At 31.2% G+C, this 23,578-nt stretch overlaps 1 protein-coding gene across 1 annotated transcript; it reads left to right on the plus strand.

Moving 5' to 3' along the window:
• Positions 1-20,563: 20,563 nt before the first annotated feature.
• LOC106707291 (deoxyribose-phosphate aldolase) lies at positions 20,564-23,358 on the plus strand. The gene is made up of 6 exons (XM_045678421.1): positions 20,564-20,593; positions 20,930-21,138; positions 21,508-21,664; positions 21,978-22,207; positions 22,912-23,058; positions 23,155-23,358. Exons 1-6 carry the CDS (start codon positions 20,566-20,568, stop codon positions 23,356-23,358), a joined length of 975 nt encoding a protein of 324 aa, XP_045534377.1. The 5' UTR covers positions 20,564-20,565.
• The last annotated feature ends 220 nt before the right edge of the window (positions 23,359-23,578 follow it).

The raw sequence follows: 23,578 nt of genomic DNA on the forward strand, positions 1-23,578 counted from the left end.
TGTAGTCGAAAATGTTTTTATTATGTATGAATTATCTATTCAATTAAAACTGTATTTTAGCTACTGAATTTTAACAGTACAGCGCTTTTCTAAAGTAGCAAATTAAGATTAACTGTGACTTCATTCTGCCAAACAATATTCGTACAAAGACATTAATTCTATTGATCTTTCTAAAAAAACTGAAATAACAATATTTTTAGACATGTTTAGTTGATAGATTTTCCTTACAGTAAGAATATACAACGCCGGGGATCGTGCCTAATGCACTTTCCGGGGTATTAACGTGTTAGATTGCGGTTTAGTTTAGTAACAATGCTATAACTCTACCACATAGAACTGTTTATGTACAATCACTTACATATACATAATATACAAAAATTGATTGATAGTTTTTCTTTTTAAGAAAACTATAACTATAATCAATTCTCGGTGGCTCAAGGGTTAAGCACTTGACTTGCAATCTGCAGTTTCTGGGTTCGAATCCCGCCATGTAACAATATGTTTTTTGATTTTCGATTTACATATGTACATTTATTCGACGTTCGTACGTTGAAGGAAAACATCGTGATGCAACCCGCACATATGTGTGAATTCTCGGGAGAAAAAGACGGTCACTCAGCTCGCCACCCGTCACGTTCCGTCTCCCGAAATGGCGTAAACTAGAGATTGCGGAGCTTCATTTGGCCACACCAAATGGAGGTCCGTGATCTCTGCCTACACCTCTGGGTTACAGGTGTGAGTTGTGTTGTATAACTATAATTTTAGATAGTTTACTGTATAAAGTATATTGTTTATCCATAAAATCAGATATTGAGATAACTTTGATGTGTTGAGTACACCCGTTGAAATTAGTTTACCTGTATTCATTAAAACTTATTAGAAATGTGCTAATACCCAAATCATTATTGTATTTAACTTGCTTAAACACATATGCGAGCAGTAAAATTTCTCTTATTAATAAATTAATGTTCTTTTGCTTACATTTAATTTACAATTTAAATATGTAATTACATTTACGTAATAATATTACAATGTACGCAGTAACAATTTTCGCGGCAAAACAAATATTGCGGTCATTGACAACGTTAAGCATCACTTCGTTTTGATTGTACCTACTTATAGCCGAATTAACTAAGGTATTTGTTTTAAAATGAGTTCTTTTCATTATGAAAGACAAATATTTTCATGGGAATGTGTCTTTTTATTATATGGATGTTTAATTAATAATTTATGTAAAAGAAAATGGTAGCCGAAAGATATGCTACTTATTGTCGTATAGACATATTATTTTTGATTCGTGTTTTATTTTTTGTGGCCTTTGCTTACTTCAAAATTCTTTAGATTTGACAAAACTTCAGTGTTAACTGTACAGTTTAACTGTTCAGTCAAAACTAAATGTCTACAGCATACTCTACGCTGCAATTATGCTTTACGTGCATTCTATTACATGATTTTTTTTATTAATTTTGCGTGAAAAAAGTTACTTTTGGATAATATAAGAAGCGTTATGAGCTGACCGTAGTAGTGGTCTCAGGCAGTGCCTGTACAATTTGCGCAGCTGCACTATTAAATATTTAAATTCTATTCGTTTCCAAGCTGCGGAATATGGAGTAAATAAAATTTTACCTTTTTTATTCTTTTATCCAATTTCGCATGTTTTTCACAAAGCCATTTTGTACGGAAATAATAACAGACAAAAGTAGAGTTATTTTATTTATTTTTAAAAATATATAATTTATTTTTGTTACAATTTTGTATTAATTACATTATCCGAATCTTTACCGATTTGAGTATTAAAGTGTGGAAGAATACATGAGCATTTTTAGTGTCATTAGTACAGTCAATCAGTTGGTTTTTTATGTAAACAGTTCCTTGTTTGATAAATAAGCAAGCATTTTATTTACAAGGGAAACTATGTCATGGATGTTACAATAGCTCAAAATAGGACAGCGGCTGTCAGACTGCGGAATAAAACCACTGACAGGTCTCGTTACCGCCGTGTTGCATAACTCCTGGGGCGGTAATTGACATCCCCATACTTGTTTAGCTATGCCTTTAGCATAATTTATACTGAATACATCGATGAAAATATGTCACTCCCTCTTTTATCCATAGTTCATTATTACTAAAACAGAGCAAAAATAATAATTATTATGAATTCTCTGCTCTGTAGAAAAATGCCTTCGTTTGTTCTGAAATATAGTGTAAGTACCCCAACACTTCGTAAAAAACAATCGCAAAATAACTTATAAAGTAACGCAAAATAATTTAAGAATAATTAAAATATAGACAAGTATACCTATTTATGAAGATATTCGGCAAGGAATTAGTGAAACACGCTCGGTATGTTCCTCGTACATATCTTTACTGATACGTACATTCATAAAGGCATTCCGCTTGCCTGGCTTCGTTAAATTAAATTGCTTAGAATAGGAACTATGCTTTACAATATTTAAACTGTTATTATAATACATACACGAATCAAACTATAGAAATTATTTAAATTGTTTTATTTGAAACAATTCAACGTAAAACAATGAATACCGTGAGATTTAATATCTATCCATATTGTTAGCTCTATTCTTTCTTCTACATTTCAAAGAGAATAAGAGAATTGATCATATGTTTTCATACAAATCTTTCAACTGTGGAAACTCAAAATTTCATGCGGAAGATAGTAGAATACATCTATCAATATGTCGTGACAAGACGACGTCGTGTACATAGTGAGCATCAGTTTGGGCAAGTCTCGCTCAAGTTATGGTACTAATGCTAGTTCGGAGAGCGCAATAATCATAATTCTCTCTATATAGGTTTAAATTGCTAAAGTTTATTACAAGCGTTGTTGTGTGCTACACTATGTTTTTGTATACGTATAATTAAATTGTTTTAAATTTCACTAATGTTATAAATGCGAATATTTGGATGTATGGATGGATGTTTGTTAAAAGGTATCTCCAAAACAGCTGAATGGATCTCGATAGATATAATAGTTTGGTCGGAACATTTTTTTTAAATATAATTTAATGTAATATAATTATAATTCGTAGTACCCATTTAACATATTTTAAGTAACCATTTAGTACTAAAAACGGAATAGGCAACGGCCTTGAGTCTAAATTGCTTAACATTTGCGATAGAAATAAATTATAAGTTCGATATTCCCGCGTTACCCTTGTCATACTTACCCAACCCTCTAATATTCCATTAGTAGGCGTGTTAATTCTATACGATGTCTTAAGTATGTTGTGATAAATGTCAGCTAATTATATGTTTTGCGCCAATTAAGGTACTTATCTTAATACTCAAATGTACCGAAAAACGTCCAATTAAATAAAGTAATTAAGTTTATGAATAATTGTTAGCAAAAATATGTTACCTTTAAACCTATTTAGTATACTGCAAAGTACTCGAGTTGTCGGAATTTAATAATAAATTTTATTTTTGGAACGATGTTCCTTATCGCGCGTTGTGAAAGGGGGCTAGACGGAAAAAATTCTTACGAAAAGTTGTCACGACACTTTTTGCTATAGTAAGTATGTTAACGACGAATGAGCGCTACTTCACCATGGCAACGACTTGACAATATATAACGAAAATTCATAGAAATAAAACGTACTTCTTGTGAAGACTTAAGTTTTTTATTCATAGAATAAACATTGGTTCCTTCACTAATTAATAGAAAGGAACTTCGTTCCATCCGGGTGTCACTTGACACCTCTCAAGTTTTTTAATCATAAACCTTTAAAGTGCACACGGACTAAAAATCACTGTTGCCTTTAATATCCTTCGAATGAGAATAGAAAACAACATTTAATTATACAAATAGAACATAACGAACAACGTAAGATAATAATTTCAGTTCTTCTTTTCGCACCAGTCGTATAAGAAAGTGTTCTGTTTTATAAGAAAGAGTTGCTTTAGTGAAGTTACATTTTGCATTCAATACTTCAATAAGTAAACTGAGCAACTTGCTATACAAAGTTAGCAGCAAAACTTGTCAAACTTAAACCAAACTTTACGAAGACTTACTTCGACACGACTAATGACATTGCTTTCTTACTGAGTTCTGTTGCTAAAAGTAACTTAGTAGTAATTATTTTAATATGTTCGGTCCCTATCTTTCTAATCATGTTTATTTCTCTGATAATAATTTTTTTCCAAAAGATTTCATAAAATGAAAGTAATATTTTTAAAAGAAAACTTTAGCTTTTGCTATTTTTTTGGTAATAAGATAGAAATATTCAATTCTAAAAACTTTGTCACGGTTAAAATGTGTACTAAAAATGGAAGAGAATATGTAACTCTATTGGATGAAGAAAAATAAATTATTTTCGTGTAATATATGACCCCATGCGTACAAGTATGTTACCCTAATTGCCTATAAATTATTTTCTAATGTGCTTCGCATATCTTACAGAGGAACACAATTCATAACATACCACTAAAAGAATAACTCAATTGTAAATGTTTTTAAAGACTTGCAATACGTTTATTTACGGTCTGGTAGGAATTTGGTCTCATTTGTTGAAACCTTTTTAAAATGTAATTACCATAATATTGGATTTCGTTTAAAAAAAAACATCATAATTTTGTACAATTATCATTGTATACACGTACTATATCAGAACAAATCTAAGCGTTGGAAAAATTAGAGATTCGTTACCTATAGAAATAGCGCATACAAGATAAAAATAATAGGACATTATTGCATTAGGAGGCGTATAATATCCCATTACATTTTCAGCTCAGGTACTCGGTGCGAGGCCGCCATTTCTTTATTCACTTTTATTGTCAACTTAATCTCATTTATTACAGCGTTAAGGGACGAACAGTAAATAATATGAGAACTTTTTGTGTTAAATAACATACATATGAACTCATAAAAACAAATTCTGTGTATTATCAAGCTTATATAATGTTGTAGTTTTTTCTTATAAATATAGCTACAACTGCTTACAATAGAAGGTAGAAGACTACTATTGCTTAAATACCTTCCTATCTACGTTATTACAAAGATAAACTGCATTATTTTTTGCAAAATTTTTTCAATGATTTTTAATTTCAATCCAACGTTTAATATTAAATCGTGACCTTAAGGATTCATTGAGTCGCGTCGCTCCGCGAGTGAGTCCCGAACAGCATTTAAATAAATGAATCCAACCGTGAACTTAGTAAACCGTGAAACTCGCGACGATTTATAATCGTCTTCATAACATATTATTAAAACAAGTAATCAAGCTATGTCTTAAGGTTAAAGTTTGATTCATTTTAAGTGGTTTAACAAACACCGTATATGAATAAACATAAGATTTACATCGTGTTATGTTAAAGAAATTTCCTAATACTTTAATAGTCAATTTACATACACACATTACAAATCACATCACGTTATTCTGTGAATCTGGCAAACCACAACAGTTACTTCTTATTTGTTATAAGTCAGGTGGTTAACCACACGGGTATTACGGTACTCAGCAACGATAGCTACTATAATATGTTACGATCTAAGCAAAAACACACGGAGGTCTATTAATTGGGTTAATACCCGTGGGATGCAAAGACCGCCGATGTACGGGAACATTAATCACGTTTAGGATACGCCCTCGTCTGCCGCAATATCATATTATCTTAACCTTTTCACACATACCTTAAATATATAGAAAAACAATAGCTAGTTTTACGCCATTCCCAACTGTAATCAGCTTGATCAATTCAGCCGCTTTGGAATAAAGCCTTTGTTAATAAACAACGTCCATCCATCTTGTAGACATCTTGATTTTACATACAAACATTATGAATAAAACAACACTTTTCCCTTTCCCTAATAAGGTTAGTTATTGGTATAAAATTCTGCGTACTCTGAAACCAAATTTAATAAAGGCTCGAGTTTTATACACACGAGCCAAAATTTAACGTGCGAAAAGGCGGAGTTCACGTGAAGGGCACAAATCTCATCACACCGCTCCACGTATCATTTAAGTATTCAAGCAACACGTAACATACTCTCAGAATAATAAAAGGCATATTCTGTTTACAACGCATTACGTTCCTTTTCACGCCTCATCAAGGCGTATTATTATATTTTAAGAAATAATAATATTAATATTGAAAGTAAATTACAATTTTAGATACTTTGTACATTTTTTTAAACATACATGGTACATACATATTTAATCTAAATTAAGCTAGATTTCACAGCAGTTGTACTCATCCATCGCTATTTATTATACGATTTTATTTCAAAGGACTACTAACTTGTAAACGACGCACAGCACTTTAAAGTAATCGAAAAATTGCAAATATTTCTATGGAAAATTGAAATGGAGTAACTAAGAAAATAGTAAGTAAGTTAACCTCATGCAAAGTGAAATCAATAAGTTGAAGCTATTTTCACGTTCGATTTCATATCTTCTAAATAATATTTTATTATAGTATCGTTACCGCTGTCTTGATCGGATTTTAGGGAGCTAGTGGACCATTCGTTAAAGGATTATATACGAGTATTTTTTCATTATATTATTATACTGTTTGATTGTAACGTAGTAGTCGAAGTTTTCTTTATTAAACATTTACTTGTAAGACGAAGAAAAATAAAGGCAAGATAAGAGCTATTTCATTTATCGCGAGAAATAAATCCAAGGCCATGAATCACTTGAGAAATTGTGAACAAGTTGCCAAAGCGCGGTTTTTCTTTCCGTTACAGTAGTTCCTAACTTGCCAAATAAATTACTCTCTTCGGCTTCGGAATTTAGAAATGTTGGTTTAATTAAATTCAACAAATTCTACTTGGGAAAAATGGATTATTATTTTGTAGCGATAAAACTTATTGCACTTATTGCACACTGTACGTAGAAGCTTTCAAGCTTCTTTACAACTTAAATGGGCGGTGCTTCATCTTCTATATAAAAACCAAATTAAATGAAAAATCTTATATTACTGCAATTTTTTCATCAAAGATTAAACAATCTTTTAAACCGTATATTTTTTCAAAAAGATGTAAATAATTTATTTCGTGTGTCTTATAATTATTTTAATTTTATTTTTTTCGTGAATGAAACAGAATACAAAATTTCTAACAAAAATTTTAATGGACTACATAAAATGAGACGCTAGAATTAAAGTATGAAAACTTACTCGGTTAGATGAAACATAAAAGAAATGGACACTCAAAATTGCAAGACCGTGCAAACCCTCATTCGGGCATCTATTTAATAGTGAATTTGCAATTTAATTTTACGCCTTCAGATACCGAAAAATACTGGAAAATATTGAAATTTCGATTCTTTTGATTTGAAAGTAGGTAGTATTTTCAAGTTATGTTTAATTTTTTCTAACAATTAAAGTTATAATTGCAGCTATATGAAACTATTATAAACAAAACAGATTAAGGCATTTTAATTAAACTTTATTCACGTAGACACATAATATATAAATTAGTTACCACTAGCCTACCTTCATATAATACGCTTAAAAGAAATGAATGCTTAATTATTCATTACTTATTTATCATATATTTACTCATTTTTGTTAATTATCTCAAAGTAGATTATCATATTAAAAGTATGAGCAAGAGGAAACGGAAGTTATATAACTTTTACAACGCTTGTGATATGATACTCGTAACTAGCTTCAACAAAGTTACTAAGTTATTACATGAGTTGATTTTTTATACTATATTCTAACGAGTATGTAATTATATCGCTTTAGCCAAAATTACCAATGTAATTAATAAATTAAGTGTTAATTATTATTATTAGTTTGGAATAGATACATGAAATAAAATAAGAAGAATACAAATGAGATTCAACAAATTACGAGTTGAATTTACTAAATAACATTGCAATATCATCCAATTTTATGACCGAAGATATAAAATGAGTATAAATTTTGGGTAACACAATAAATCAAAGAAATAAAATACAAATCGCAAAATATTGGATTCAACGATGTCCAATATTAATATTTTTGCGAACCGTTTTTGTGTCTTTGTTTGAATACTGGCCATGTAGTATCGAATAATATAGATAAGCGTTGATATGACGCAACTAGAAATCCACACAGAAATACAGACTTTGAAAAATAAACTCCAAATCAATCAAAGTATTGTTATTATTAGGAATAAACCGACCACTTTACATTGACAAGTATTTAACACTTATTTATGAAGATTTCAGAACTCTTCGCGATGTTGTCACTTTTACGACGTCGTTACTTTAAATAGCTGTCATGTTCATGATATATACGTTGACGCTAGTAATGAAAGACTATCGGAATATGTATCATACAAAGTAGTTATTCTAAGCAGTATTTGTTGATTGGTAATCTCAAATTATATAATTATAACTAATTTAGACTTGGTTTTATTGACTTGACTTTATTGGTTTTACTAAATAACTAGCTGTGGCCCGCAACTTCGTCCGTGGGAAATACAAAAGAAAAACATGGTAAATAATCTATGTGTTTTTCCAGACAATTTTCTACATATCTACCATATTTCATCCAGATTCATGCAGTCGCTGTGGAGATATCTTCTAACAAACATCTATTCATTCATCCATCGAAAATTTCACATTAATAGTATTAATAAGATTGATGGTGGATTTATAAACTGGCAAATATTCCAATGCAATTTAGGATGATGTTAAATGGAAAATTATATGACAAAGCATTACTGAAATTCGCGAATAGACAGACGTGCGTTGGGATTTGCATTATTCATACATAATGCAGCCGACCTGCACGCGTTTGCAAATTGTACAAATTATACTTGCGAGTCTTAAAGTTCTTTGTTAAATTTAACGTGCACACGTGACATCGAATTTTCCTTTCTGATTAACAAGACCTAAGACAGACTTGTAATTTATTTTAACTCAATTTTGTACTGAATATAAAGTGGTCTGACGCCCGCGGATATCTTGGCGTTATAGATACAATACGAGTACCAGAGGAACCACCGATGTGTTTTCAGGCATTTAGGGAAGAGTATGTTTTTTGGGGACCTACTCGTAACTTGTAAGTCTCAACTGTTTGGAAAAACTGCTGAGGACAGATTATTTCACCAGACGAGCATGCGATGAAAAAATCAAACGAAAGCCTTGTGAAAATTGTGACATTTTTCGTTCGGCTGACTATAATGACAATTAATTTTTCTAATTTGAGTCTCTATACTCTGTACAATTTGATCAGCTGTAACTATTCTTACTTACCTAAGTATTGTTTAAAAATCTAGACTCAATATCATTACTAATTCACAGTATTTGGTACGTTGTTGTTGTAAAATCTTAATAATAGTGTATAACTGTACAAAAACAGTGAAATTCTTACAATAAAGCTTGTCTGGAATGGAAGAATTTCGTGAATAGGATAGGCCCACACTCGTCTGGGACGTTATTTGTGTACCAAATGAGGATCCGCGTAGCAGTGGTACAATAGCAGTAGTACCCCTCCAGTGAAGGAGTAACTTGACAAAAGATGTGTAAACGTTCTGTCGCTTAGTCAATAAAAACAACTGAAATTCTTATTTACTTTTTTTCTTTACATAATGCTAAAAGTATATATCGATAATGATTTCTTAATGTAAAAGAAATATTGTAATATCTAAATCTTTATAGATGCAATACAAGAAGAAGAAGGAGGGCTATATTTTTTAATTTTACACATATGTATTCTCTAATAATAGGTTCAAATAAAATAGGATACTCTTTCCTAACGTGACATTGTTAAAGTAAAATAAAAACTACAGAAAAGGAAGAAGTTTCTTACTAATGTATATTGTATTTGTTCAAGTAATGTGATAAAGTTTAATTGTTATGCTTACTACTTCTTTTTGTGTTAAAAGGCCATTTGCTTTCGGTAACACGGATAATGGACTTTACAGTGGAATTAAAACTAAGGTTTATAAAATATATCAGTTGCCCACAGCTTCGTTTACGCGGAATTGAAAAAATATAGCCTACGTCACCCGAAATAGTGCAGCTTCCTGAGGAAAAAAAATTTCAAATCGGTTCAGTAATTTCGGAGCCTATTCAATGTAAACGAACGAATAATCAAATCTTTCCTCTTTATAATATTAATAGATGTCACCGGTGACTCCGTCCATGCGGTCTTTATAATAAATTTAATCAGTAGCATATGTGTTCTTCCAGACTATGTTCTACATCTATGCAAAATTTCAGCGAGATCCGTTGAGCCGTTCTGGATATATCCTCAAACAAATCCATCCATCATCTAAACTTTCAAGTTTATAATGTTAGTAAGATAAGTACACATAGAAAATTACTTGTGTCGAACAGAACAGAGAACAGAACAGAGAACAGAACAGAGAACAGAACAAAGAATAGAACAGAGAACAGAACAGAGAACAGAACAGAGAACAGAACAGAGAACAGAACAGAGAACAGAACAAAGAATAGAACAGAGAACAGAACAGAGAACAGAACAGAGAACAGAACAGAGAACAGAACAAAGAATAGAACAGAGAACAGAACAGAGAACAGAACAGAGAACAGAACAGAGAACAGAACAGAGAACAGAACTGAGAACAGAACAGAGAACAGAACAGAGAACAGAACAGAGAACAAAACAGAGAACAGAACAGAGAACAGAACAGAGAACAGAACAGAGAACAGAACAGAGAACAGAACAGAGAACAGAACAGAGAACAGTACAGAGAACAGAACAGAGAACAGAACAGAGAACAGAACAAAGAATAGAACAGAGAACAGAACAGAGAACAGAACAGAGAACAGAACAGAGAACAGAACAGAGAACAGAACTGAGAACAGAACAGAGAACAGAACAGAGAACAGAACAGAGAACAGAACAAAGAATAGAACAGAGAACAGAACAGAGAACAGAACAGAGAACAGAACAGAGAACAGAACAGAGAACAGAACTGAGAACAGAACTGAGAACAGAACAGAGAACAGAACAGAGAACAGAACAGAGAACTCAACAGAGAACAGAACAGAGAACAGAACTGAGAACAGAACAGAGAACAGAACTGAGAACAGAACAGAGAACAGAACAGAGAACAAAACAGAGAACAGAACAGAGAACAGAACAGAGAACAGAACAGAGAATAGAACTGACAACAGAACAGAACAGAAAACAAAACAAATTAAATAACTTTTACATCATATAGTGTTCTAATCTGTTACATCCATATAGTGTTAGTGCAGCAAAACAACAGATCCTGCGACTATGTTAGTAAAATAAGATAAAATAGTTCATACAAATTATTTTGTTACTAGGTTATTTTTCGAAGTGTATCTACGAACAATTCCTAGTAACATTAAGAAACGATAATTAATTTTCTTGTCTATGACGTTCTAAGTACAAAACATAGTATCATCTAGTCTAGTCAATGAATCCATATAACACTGATTGTTTCTTTTAAAATTACATGGATACTGGGGTTTAATATCACGTATTGTGTTCGAAGTATGAAACACTGAATAGTTTCGTATTCAAAGCAGCGTCAAAAGAAATCCTTCAGAAAAAGAGATAAGAAATCTCAACAGATATGACCTACAGGCATGGAATGTGCGGGTAGCATAAATAAAATATGCTAATACATTACTTTCACCTTACTTCAAAGCGGATCTTTTTTACCGGCAGATGTCTTTGCGAGAATTTTCTTTTTTTTGGAGAAGTAAGTGGGAAAACGTTGCATTAAGAGTTAGGATAAATATCAAAATTCGACATCAACTTAAACATTAAAAATTTACCTTACTTAATATTATATTTTAAATGCGAAGCACACACTATCTTTACATCGAAAGTACCAATGTGATATTCTTTCCTCTTAGAGTTTTTGTATCCTGCGACGACTTGAATTACCGTAAATCTAAAAATACCCTACTAGATTATTCTAAACCATTCCATTTTGAGGCTACTGAACGTGAAAAATGGGACCCATTATTTATTTATGTCAATAACATCACAGGAATCAATTCAATTCTTACCTTAGTGATATATCAAGCTTTAATTTTATGTACATACAATTTAATTCTTACAATATTAGAAATGTACGTTTTATGAATATTCGCGTATAAGCTAAGCCATCCGGGATTGTAATACACAAACGCCGGATATTTTTACTAAAATTAATAACAAACTTCAAGCTATTTTACGACCTTCAAATAAATGTTATCCCCAAAGGAAGTAATCCAGTGCCACAAACAATGAATCATTTTTTACAAACTAAAGAACTTTCGTGAAAGCAAACTGCTTACATAATAAAATATTTATAAAATTAGTTTCCTATTTAAACATAAGGAATGACAGTAGAAATCTTCGTTGATAAAAATCAATGAAGAAAAATCTATTTGATACCATAAAAATGAATAGATATGCTTAAATATGTATAATTGAAGTATGATACATGTTATAATGTCACAAGCCTTAAGTTGCGAAAGAACCACCCTACTTGTTAATACTTCTTTGATACTCTGAATCGAAGTTCAGATATTTCTCTTGTATATGAAAATAACGTAGACTGATGAGGCGGAAAAGAGGAAAACTTATTTAATTTGCGCAATTTTTGTTGCAAAACTGTGTGTCGTATTAATAGGAATGCCCAAGGCGAAAATATCGTCATGATAATTTAGTAAGCTACGGCATAAAAAGTGCCTATTTAAATAAATACAACAGAACACTTACAAAATATAAGCGGCCCGCGACTTCGTTAGCGCAGAATAAAAAAGTAGCCTAATTAATAAAGTAGCACAATGTTCGATCTATGCATGTCGAGAATGCATCTGGTACTTTCCAGTCAAATTCCGTCGAAATCGGTCCAGCAGTTCTGAAGATTACCAGAAACAAACGCAGTCTTGCGGACAGACAAACAAGAATTTAAAAAAATCGGTATCGGCAACAAAATACATCACGTGTACGAAATATGATTTTTTTTCTCGATATTACAAACAGATACTACAATTTCAATAATATGTATAGAATAGTATTAAATTACCTGCAAAGTTATTTGAAATTGTCAATAATATTTCATAAAATTGCATTTGAAAAAATATAGTAATTTAAAAGACGAGAGAAAAGCGATTCTATCTTTAACATATCCCTGACTTTATTCCATTGGTTAAATTTGGTATAATAAAGCTTAAATGAATGAATTGGAGCGTAAAAATTACTATTTTTACGCTCCAATTCATTTTAAAAAGGAAAATTTTGAGGTTTACTAACCTCAAAATTTTCCTCACAGAGATTTATTATCGTGAAGTCCTTACGCATCAGTTGAGCGCTCTCCCTTCACGGTATTTGTAAAGGGAAATTAAAAGGTTAATCGTTTAACTTGTTTGTTAAAGCCAAAAGAAAAATCACAAAGTAATATAGTTAAGGAATTAAATAAATTATTAAAAATATCTCTGTTAATGCCGCTTTGAAATATTAACAACATCGAAACTGTTAGAAATATTTAGATGACATTTAATAAGATTACTTGTTGTCTGCAAGCAGCAAGTATTATCGGTTCCGAAATAGTTTATAGTGGTATTAAAATTACCACATCTTGGAAGATTGCCCGTTTGCCATCGGGAGAATAGTTGTTGGCTGTTAGGAAGTAGATAACCAAAGATGTTCAAGGCTTCTATACAATACACAACAACTAAGGGGTCGTTGCAATGGACCAGAATAACAGCAGTCATTTATGTCAGTATAAATATCGGTTTTCACTTAAAATAATATCCAAAGCTCGAGTATTTAATTAGTTACAGAATAATTTGGTAGCTCCCGATTGATAATTCGTGTTATTCACATATCAGTTACATTTACTTGAGTTAACATTTTAAATAATTAATTTTGAGCCGTCTAACGTGTATTCATTGAGTTAAAATATTTATTAATATTATATAACAATAGACACTAATGGATTCAGCTATTAAAACAATAAATGCAAAAAATATTAAAATTTTTGAGTTCATAAGCTTAAATTATTAACCTGATACTCGTGCTTTATATTTTAAAGTGCTTTATATATATTGCTACTCGTGCTTTATATATATTGGTTATAAATTTATAATATTTACTATGATGTTCACTTAAGTATTTTGTTATATTTATTAAATCCATATAAAAATATGTACTCACGTACAAATTTAAACACAATCGTTACACCTCAAAGAGCTTTCAAAACATAAATTAGAACTCAAACTTGTTAGATAAACATGTTTTGCTCCTAACTTTATTATTAATATTCGTCGAAGTAGTCCTATTAAATGTTCCGAACAATTTGCTGGGAACATGTTGTAAGCAATATACGAGTCTGTTTGTAAATTGCTTAGTTTAGAGATATTATAATTATAATAATTTTAGTTAGTTAATTACAATTAAACAAATTTTTTGTCTGTTTTATGACTTGCCTAGAAATTCGTTGCCCAATTACCAATTTAAAATATTAAAGTAAAATAGTTTAATACAAATAGAAACAAAAATATGGTATATCTATATTTTTGAAGTGAAAACTAGTTACAAGATTTCGACATATAAACGGAGGTTTTATAGCGCAGTTACCTTTTAAGTGGCCATTTAGTTCAAAGCGACGCACGTGATATCGAAAGAAATAAAAGGAACATCAAAAAGTGTTAAGATAAGCCAAAATATTTCAGGTGACGACTATATGCATACATAATAAACTTACATACTTTTTAACTTGTAAAATAGTAAGTAAATGTTCTTATCAATGGAAGATAGGTTTCAGAACTTTTTCTTGGCTTTTTTTTATTTCTCATTTTTAAAAAAAGATAAATTTAACTTAAAAGTGTCTGTATCCTTTTTAGCCCTTTTTTTACCAAACGCTGGTAACCAATCCACAAGTTGTTGCCAAATGAGGCTATGATTTCCAAAAAAACACTTAGTATGCATATAATATGAGGGCGATGTAAATTAATAATCTAACAGCATACTATTCAAGTACGGTCGTAATGCGACGTAAATTCCTTGTAGATATTGTTCTCAGCAATTCAAAATGAGTGCATAGAATTTTCATTGTTAACAACAACGCTCCAGTTCGTGCAGTATTTCAAAGAAATGTTTTGCATGACTCGTGCTTAAGGCAATATTCATAAAATGACCAAATGTAGAGATAAAAGAAAAGCAACTGGGTCCTACGAAGTGTAATAGAAGAAGGTTTTTCTATTTTAGTTTTGGAACACTTTTTTCTCTTCTATTTCTTCTCTTTCTCTATTGGTGAATTAAAAATACGTTTCATAAAGTAAATTGGACTGAATGAATAAAAATAAAATAAGCAACAATTTTAACAATTCAAAAATAATAAATGGGAACATCTAACTGGAACACATTTGGCTACAACAGCGGCTGTTGAACAATCCTATTCACTAAAAGCGACGTGAGCGGAATAATAAAAACTCCTTTTCAGGAAGTATCTGCGTTTGCTAAATAAAAATATAATAACTACATTTTTATTTGTGGGGAAAACGTAAAGAGATGACCAGCTAGAGAACTAAGTCACACTTTGTTTTGAAACTTATCCTATCATCCTATCACAGACAAATTCACTCTAACAAATAGAGAATAAAACTTTTTTTTACATTTGGATGTACGTACTGTTAATAGCAAGTTATCGTTGTAAAAAAAACAAAACAAGTTGTTAAATACCATGGCCCGCTCAACCACAATTCGTTGAGTTTAAATGGCAGCTAGTGACAAAGAAAACCTGTTTAATTACGGAGTGACGTAAATTTCAGCCATTCAACGCTGTCACGGTTTTTTAATCCAACTAACGAACGGGAACACAAAATGCTAAATTGGACAGTCGAAGCTTTTGTTGGATTGCTATTTACTTTATATATGCCAAAGTATAACGGACACATAACTAGCCATTTTGAACACAAAGGTAGAAAATGTCACGGGAAAATAGCTCGAAAATAAATACGCTTTTTTTTGTAAAATCGATAGACAGGCCAATGAGATGTAATCTCTCATTTTATTACATAAGAATATAACTATTATAATTATAATAATTAACTATTATAATTATTTTATAACTTTTAATTATTTTTGAAAAAAAAAAACGTTTGACGAATAAAATCTCAAAATGCATTGTCAAAGATATTGAATAGTTCAGTTGGTTATTCAATTTATAAGGCAAAATTGTAAAAAATAATCTTAAGGTCGAAAAATCTTTATTACTTCTAATATTTTTCACGCGTATCTGGTAATATTTTCTTTTAGTAACGAACACAAAGAACCTCTTACAACTTTATATTATTCATGATGAAAACTTTCAGCAGGGCGAGAACAGAAGATTTAGATAGGTAGAGGTTTGAGTGCAAATTGCACATCACGCTTTTAAATGTTACTAGATAAATCATAAGGAGGTTAATGTAACAGGCCGTTCCTTAAGCCTTAGCAAACTACGAAAGCACGAAGTACTCATACTATAGAGGATAGCCGGACTATTGCTGAATAAAAATTGTAATAAAGTAAGTTTTTATAAGTTTAAATTTCATTTCTAGTAATGAAAAAAAAAACGTTTTTTTTTTAAATACAACCGGGTAAATTCAATACGACTTAAGCTTAGTGATTTAACTTTGAAATAGCACGCATTGAATGTTGATTACTCAAACGTATCGTGAAAAAAAAGAAAAATTTACTTCGGCGCGTTACAGCAATCAAGTCACGAACGCTCACAAATATATTGTGAATACAAATTAATGTGAAGCGACAAAATTTTAAGGGACAATACTATTTCTTTTGTTAAGTTTCACAATGTTTTCAATATCAAGAACAAGCAACTTCAACTGTTACAAAGTTTAGAATATTTATAAGCCATACAAATTAAAATGACTATTATTAGTTAATTAAAAGATAATAATTACAACAATATATAATTATAAAAATATTTATATACAACAATAATATTTTAATTGCATGTTGTTTTACGAACGAAGTCAGCCTTTTAATGTTATTAATTAACTAAGTATGATAAAGTTTGCACAAGCTTGGAAAGTTATGTATCGAAGTTGATGTGATTAACGAGTTGCCGGGTTTTCTTCACTTCGTTGTTTAACTATCGAATGTTAATGCATTATTAATTTATGTAAATAATATTGATAACTATCAGAACTGTTTTGTTGTAAAGGCAACATTTAGATTCTCAAATCTTCAGAAAACTTATGTGTATACTGTGTTTTCTATATACTGTTTTGTATATTCTACGATGTATATAACAACGATATTCGTACAGATACAGAGTGCTAACAGTAATTCCAAAATGTTAAAAACTTTATTTTTGTCCTTGATATATATATATTTTTTTTGAATATTGTTACCAAATTTTCGTATTCTAATACATAGGTTGAAAAAAATAGGAATGATTGGCAGACTGGGATGATGATTAGAGTTTTTATATTTTAGAGTAAATTATCTCAGGACAAGAAATGGGTTATCCATCTTGTATAATAATCCGAATCTTTGATCATAAATATATCAAAACAGCAATGGCTCTATGTAGAATGTCATGTTAAAGCATAGTAACGTAGCAAAACATAAATAATGCAAATTCGGTTGAAGGATAGACTGAACGAAAGTTGTTATTGAATTAGTAAGCGAGTCACGACAGCTTGAAAGATGACATAAGCCAAAGTTAGCTAGCCTAGACATGGGCAAAACTGTACTAATAACATTATTTATTACTAATACAGCATCTGCGCATTTGGAATAGTTTATTTGTTAAAATTAGTTGAAATGAGTCATAATGCTAAAGGATTCTTGATCATTTGAAACTTCTCTGCTTAAATTTCAATTGTTTAACAAATTTTCTTGCTTGTAAATTCTTTTTTTAATTCTATCTTAAGACATAAGGAGTCAATTATAACATGTACGTATGTACTTACCTTATTACTTTATCTTCTTTCTTAGTATCAAGCGTATTGCACGTGCGATCTAAAACCAAATACATATTTGAAATTTATTTAAAAAACTGAAAATTTTAATTTAACCGGGAATTAACCATACCATTATAATGCAATGAATGTAGAATAGTAGCGATTAGAAACTAATTAGGTACAACCAGTATAACTATTACATCTAAAAAAAGTTTGTGACAGTTTTCTACCCAGCTCGTAATAAAGTCTCTCCTCTCAGCGCTGAATGAAAATGTCTATATCTTTTCACAGCTCCGCTCGCCCTCATTTCGCGTCATTAAATATGTAGCCTGATGATCTTTTGACACCTTTCCACACTATTTGTCAGATAAGAATTATGAATAAAATCAGTAGTGTATACTAAATTTTAGACACATTAAAAAGTAACCTTTTTCACAATAATTTTTTAACACAACACGTAATTTGTAGGTAATTGTAAAACTTATTATTTGTTTTTATATGTTGTCCGATAATTATAATTAGTACTTACAGTTATTCCGATATTATTTTTACACTTCCGAGATCTGCGAGTTTTCAACCTTCTATAATCTAAATCAAATGAGATTCACGGATCATGTCGCGTTTAATTAATTCTTCCTTCTTAGTTTGAGTTACTTCACAGTTTCAATAACGCTGTAATTTCTTTTTTTATAATTATAAAATTTAATCTTTTATTCTTCTAGCATTATTTTATTATTTATAAAACCATTGTTATAAAAATTTAACTTTATTTCTGAACAAACGTTAAAATTAAAGCGCTTATCTTAAAACATAAGAATGCAGTTTTAATCCATATCAAGTGACTGCCTTTTAAAGTTCTTTAAGTCTTTACTGCTCAGTGTAATAGTTAAATTTAATCAAAGATAAATGACCATATTTATTATTTATTTAAAAAACCGTTGCTGTTAGTCCATTAGCATCTACATTACACTCGTATTACAGAAAAAGGAGAGAAACACTCGCCCTAAAAGTTGATACAATAGCTTTTGAATAAAGACATGTTTTTACAATAGTCGTCGAGCCTGAAGCCACTTTAGCCGGCGTATTCATTGTGCCTCCCCAGAGACTGTAACTCTTTTAAAGAAATTTTGCAAGAAATACACAAGAAAACTTTTATCGCACAATTTATTTTCGTGTCTTTGTGTAACTCTTACGTACACTACGTGGCTACCGAAAGTATTTCAAGAAGTTAATGTTTCAAGTGCCATAAGAAGCATTAACTTCATCTGCACTATGCAGTGCTGCAAAAATTATTAAAGACGAACTCTTTACAAGACTTCAATAGCACCTAGACTAGGCGATAACTTAATTTTAGCCGCTGATAAATGTAACATTTGCGATAATCTCGAAAGAAAGTGGATAGCTATTGGTTTTAAAGAGTCAAGAAAATCTAATCCAAAAAAAACAATTTTACCTTCACCAGGTGAAAAGTTCGTCCCGTCTTATAGTGGACATCGACAGTGTGGAAACGCAAAATTTACGGTAAACAAACTTATACATTGAACAAAATAATAAGTGTGCAAGGAATGCGGGCTGTCGGCTCTACACCATGTGAACTAATAGCCAATTGATAAATGAAACAGGAATTAAGTAAGATTAATTTTATTACAAATCTTCCAAAACATTGCGTCGAAGCCGGAGTTTTACTTCGGCCCTCGAAATGGGTTCCTAAAATATTTATAGCGCAATCTCCTAAAAACAAACTGATCGGAGATCCCAATAAATCGTGCGGAACGTAACATTTATCATTTGATTAGTGTTTTAGTTGACGTCCAATTTGCATAAAGGTCTGCGTGCTGGAGTTTTAGGAACTAATTGGCTGAAAATATGGTTACCACTTTAAACTCGTATAAATTAAAAACCAAGAAAGTCTATCCTAAGAAATTAATACCTTAAAATATGTCTTACTTAAATCTTTATGAACACAGCGTGATCTCGTCGATTTAATTAGGATTAATTTCATTTATCTTTTTTTAGCATACTCCAGAAACCATCATGTCGGCAGATTTACTTTTTGAGGTACTCTTTTTGCAGTCGAGCATCATAATCATCATCACCAGCCTTTGTCTGTCGGCTGTTGAACATATGCTTTCCCCTATGCCTTCCACAGTATGCGGTCCTTTGCTCTTCCGCATCCAACAATTTCCAGCCGCCCGAGGTCGAGGTCAGTCTTTTTGATTTCTCAAGGACCTAGTATTACAATTGTATTGAGTAAAGACATGTAGTTGATTGTTGAAAACAAAATTTCCTGGAACAGAAATTAAATTAAATATACATATGTTTAAAAATTATAATATTTATAAGTAGTGTTACAAGAAAATCAATGAATGGTATTTTTATAAAAGATTTCTCGGTGCCAAAAAGGCTTTGATCCAAAGCCAGGTCGCTATTTGTCATCAGCGGTGTTTGAAACTGACAACTGACGTCTTGATAGCCGTCAAACCGTACTATCAAATGTTGATTTCTGACTTCTCTTCTCTTTGTATAAACAAATTCATATTCATATCTAAACCAAAACTAAAATTCAAACGTTGTTCGTACTGTGCGTTGGCGTTGATAAGATACACATTATTTTCGTTCGATACTTGGTGTCAAGGTCTCGAGTAATTAAATAATTTTTAGAATATTGAGATTAAGCTTGATTATAAGTTTAATTTAAAGTATGATAGGAAATTGTAATAAAACGTTACGTGAGTTAATTTTTTTTCTTTACTACTTTACCAAACTAAAACTATAACAAAGATAGATCTCTATATATTATATCCCATCATCATCATTATCTCCCTGGCCTTATCCCACTCCATCTGTTGCCAACCCTGTTGGATCACATATTATATCTAAAGCCAAAGACAGCCAATAATTTCTTTGATAAGTTATTTATTATCTTTTTTAACTAAGCACTAGTGCTATAAGTGAAACACAAATGTTACTGGACAATATAATAAATTCATGTTAAATGAAACCAAATTTTTGTTTCAATATATTTATATTTTAGTATTTACCATAACAATTTTGTTTACTTTCAGCTATGGATATTATTTCAGAGAAGTTCATGAACAATGTTTATGTCAACAAAAACTCCTTGGAAAACAAAATCAGATGTATTTTAAATGACTATCCAGTGGTGAAAAATGAAACATTAAAGCCATGGCTGTTGCAAATTATATCTGTGATTGACTTGACTACTTTGTCCGGAGATGATACCAGGTCCAATGTAATTAGATTGTGTCAGAAGGTTTGTAGCATAAAATTATAATTAAATTGTTTGAGCTATCACTGCAGATTCTTTTCTCATTCTATGACATTTTCTTTTATTAATTTTATATTGTTAGTTTTATTATTAAAACCTTACTCATCTAAGAGTGTTGCCAGCCAAATCATGAGACTAGTAGTAAAAATTGCTATAAAAATGGTTCATGCGCAACATATAGTTCAATTTATAAATGAAAAACTGATTAGTCATTTTTAAGTTATGTAAGTGGGTCTATATGGATTTTTTGCAAAACCTTACAACTGAAATATATTCAATAAACCAACTTTTATAAATTTACTAATATTTGATTTGATGATTCAGAATCAATATTTTAATTATAATTTTTCATAGGCTGCAAATCCCTTAAAATGTGATCTTTTAAATAAATTGGGCATTGATAATAATAAGCTTAGAACAGCTGCTGTTTGTGTGTACCCTGCAAGAGTACCTGATGCCTATGATATTATAAAACAGATGGGATTGACTGACACTATACAAATAGCATCAGGTAAAAGGCATTTATACTGCTTAATTTTTTTCTTTTGACTTAAATATGAAACAAGTATTAAGCTAATAAGTAAGGTAGTAAAAATGCTCTATAATAGCTTAACAAAGTTATAGTAGAAACTGATTAATACAATGCAATTAAAACAATAAACAAACCGAAATTCGAAGGAGTATGAAATCAAAATAACTACCTTAAAACAGTACAATTCAATCAACTTGTCAGATGAAAATAGTTACATCTAATATAACGATTCCGTAAGATATGTAACTCTTTACATTTGTAGGGTCGCATTGGTGTTGTATTTTTTTTCTAGTTGCAACAGGTTTCCCATCTGGACAGTACCCTTTGGAGAGTAGATTGCAAGAGATAAAATTTGCAGTCAGTAAAGGGGCGACTGAAATTGATGTGGTACTAGACCGCAGTCTGGTGTTGATGGGCAAATGGGATGAGGTGTACAATGAAGTGGTACAAATGAGACAAGCTTGTGGTAATGCACACTTAAAAGTTATTCTCGGTGTTGGTGAACTTGGTTCCTATGAAAATGTGAGTATTGCTCATTCTTTATATTGAGGCAAAACTAAAATCCTCAATATATTTCTTCAATGTTATATTCTGTTCAATACTAACATTTTACCTTTATTCAATCAAACCAATAAGCGGCTACATTTTTTTGATGAAATAGCAAAGCGACCACTACCCATGGACAACTGCAATTGCAGATGTTGTCTACCTTTAATTAACAGAGGATTCACAGAAAGAGGATTACCCTGTCATATGTGTCCCCTTCTCCACCAAATCCACTTTTCCTTCCCATCATTTCCTTACAAGTAATGGGTGGGAAGGGAACATAGACCAAAATTTGTAATCTCCGGCACATACACTCTTCGCGGAATTGCTTCCACTTCATGCCCGTCTAATGTGTGTGTGGTCGTGGTATTTCACAGATCTCCTCACAGATGCTCCATGCAAATATTGTCTCAAAATCTATCACGGTCAAACTAAGATAAGTTTGTGTATTACATTGTGACTGAAATAATTTTCGCTAATTTAAGTGCATCTAATCGCTAATCTATGTGAAGGCATCCATTGTAATTGTTTTTATGTAAAATAATATAAAATTATAAATAAGTCTTATCTAGCTGACATACTGAAAAGACCTTAATTTAGTTATAGCTAAAAGGTCCCTTATAAACAAAATAGTTATAGCTTTTGTAAGTTTTTAATCTGTAGCTATTTTAATTACACAGGTGTACAAAGCTTCAATGATATCTATGTCAGCCGGCGCTGATTTTATCAAGACGTCAACAGGCAAAGAGGCTGTGAATGCGACCCTGCCAGTCGGTCTAGTGATGTGCCGCGCTATACGTAACTTCTACCAACTGACAGGTGTCAAGGTATCAGATTCGTCCAATTTTTTTTTTGTAATGTAATTTGTAACCAGAAAATTATTAGAGTTAGTAAATGATTTTTACAAGGTACTTTTTATGCAGGTAGGTTTAAAGCCGGCTGGTGGTATAAAGACAGCGAGAGACGCCATTAACTGGCTGGTATTAGTGTACACAGAGCTCGGACCCGAGTGGATCACACCAGATCTGTTCCGAATCGGCGCGTCCAGTCTGCTCGATGTTGTCGAGAAATCTCTCGATAATTGTACCAAAGTTGTTCCCAAAGGTGATCTTAACACATTCCAATAAGCGAAAGAATTTATGAAAATTTAGCATTTGATACACTCGATCTTAAATAAACATTATTATCATTTAAGAAGTACGAAGTCTTTATGTTTACAGTGTTGCCATATTATATTTCCTTTTCTTTACATTTTTTTTCTTTTTACTTTTAAGTAAAACTTTATTACAAATGCATTTTATATAATTTGTTGATCCATAATTGTTTTTCTCTACAATTTTATTTGAA

This window comes from Papilio machaon, chromosome 6 (assembly GCF_912999745.1).
Source record: "Papilio machaon chromosome 6, ilPapMach1.1, whole genome shotgun sequence".
Classification (NCBI taxonomy): domain Eukaryota; kingdom Metazoa; phylum Arthropoda; class Insecta; order Lepidoptera; family Papilionidae; genus Papilio; species Papilio machaon.

Coding starts and splice junctions, on each gene's coding strand:
- LOC106707291 (XM_045678421.1), top strand. CDS start 20,566: ATGATAGGAAATTGTAATAAAACGTTAC. Junction 20,594..20,929: donor AAATTGTAATAAAACGTTAC/GTGAGTTAATTT, acceptor GTTTACTTTCAG/CTATGGATATTATTTCAGAG. Junction 21,139..21,507: donor TAATTAGATTGTGTCAGAAG/GTTTGTAGCATA, acceptor AATTTTTCATAG/GCTGCAAATCCCTTAAAATG.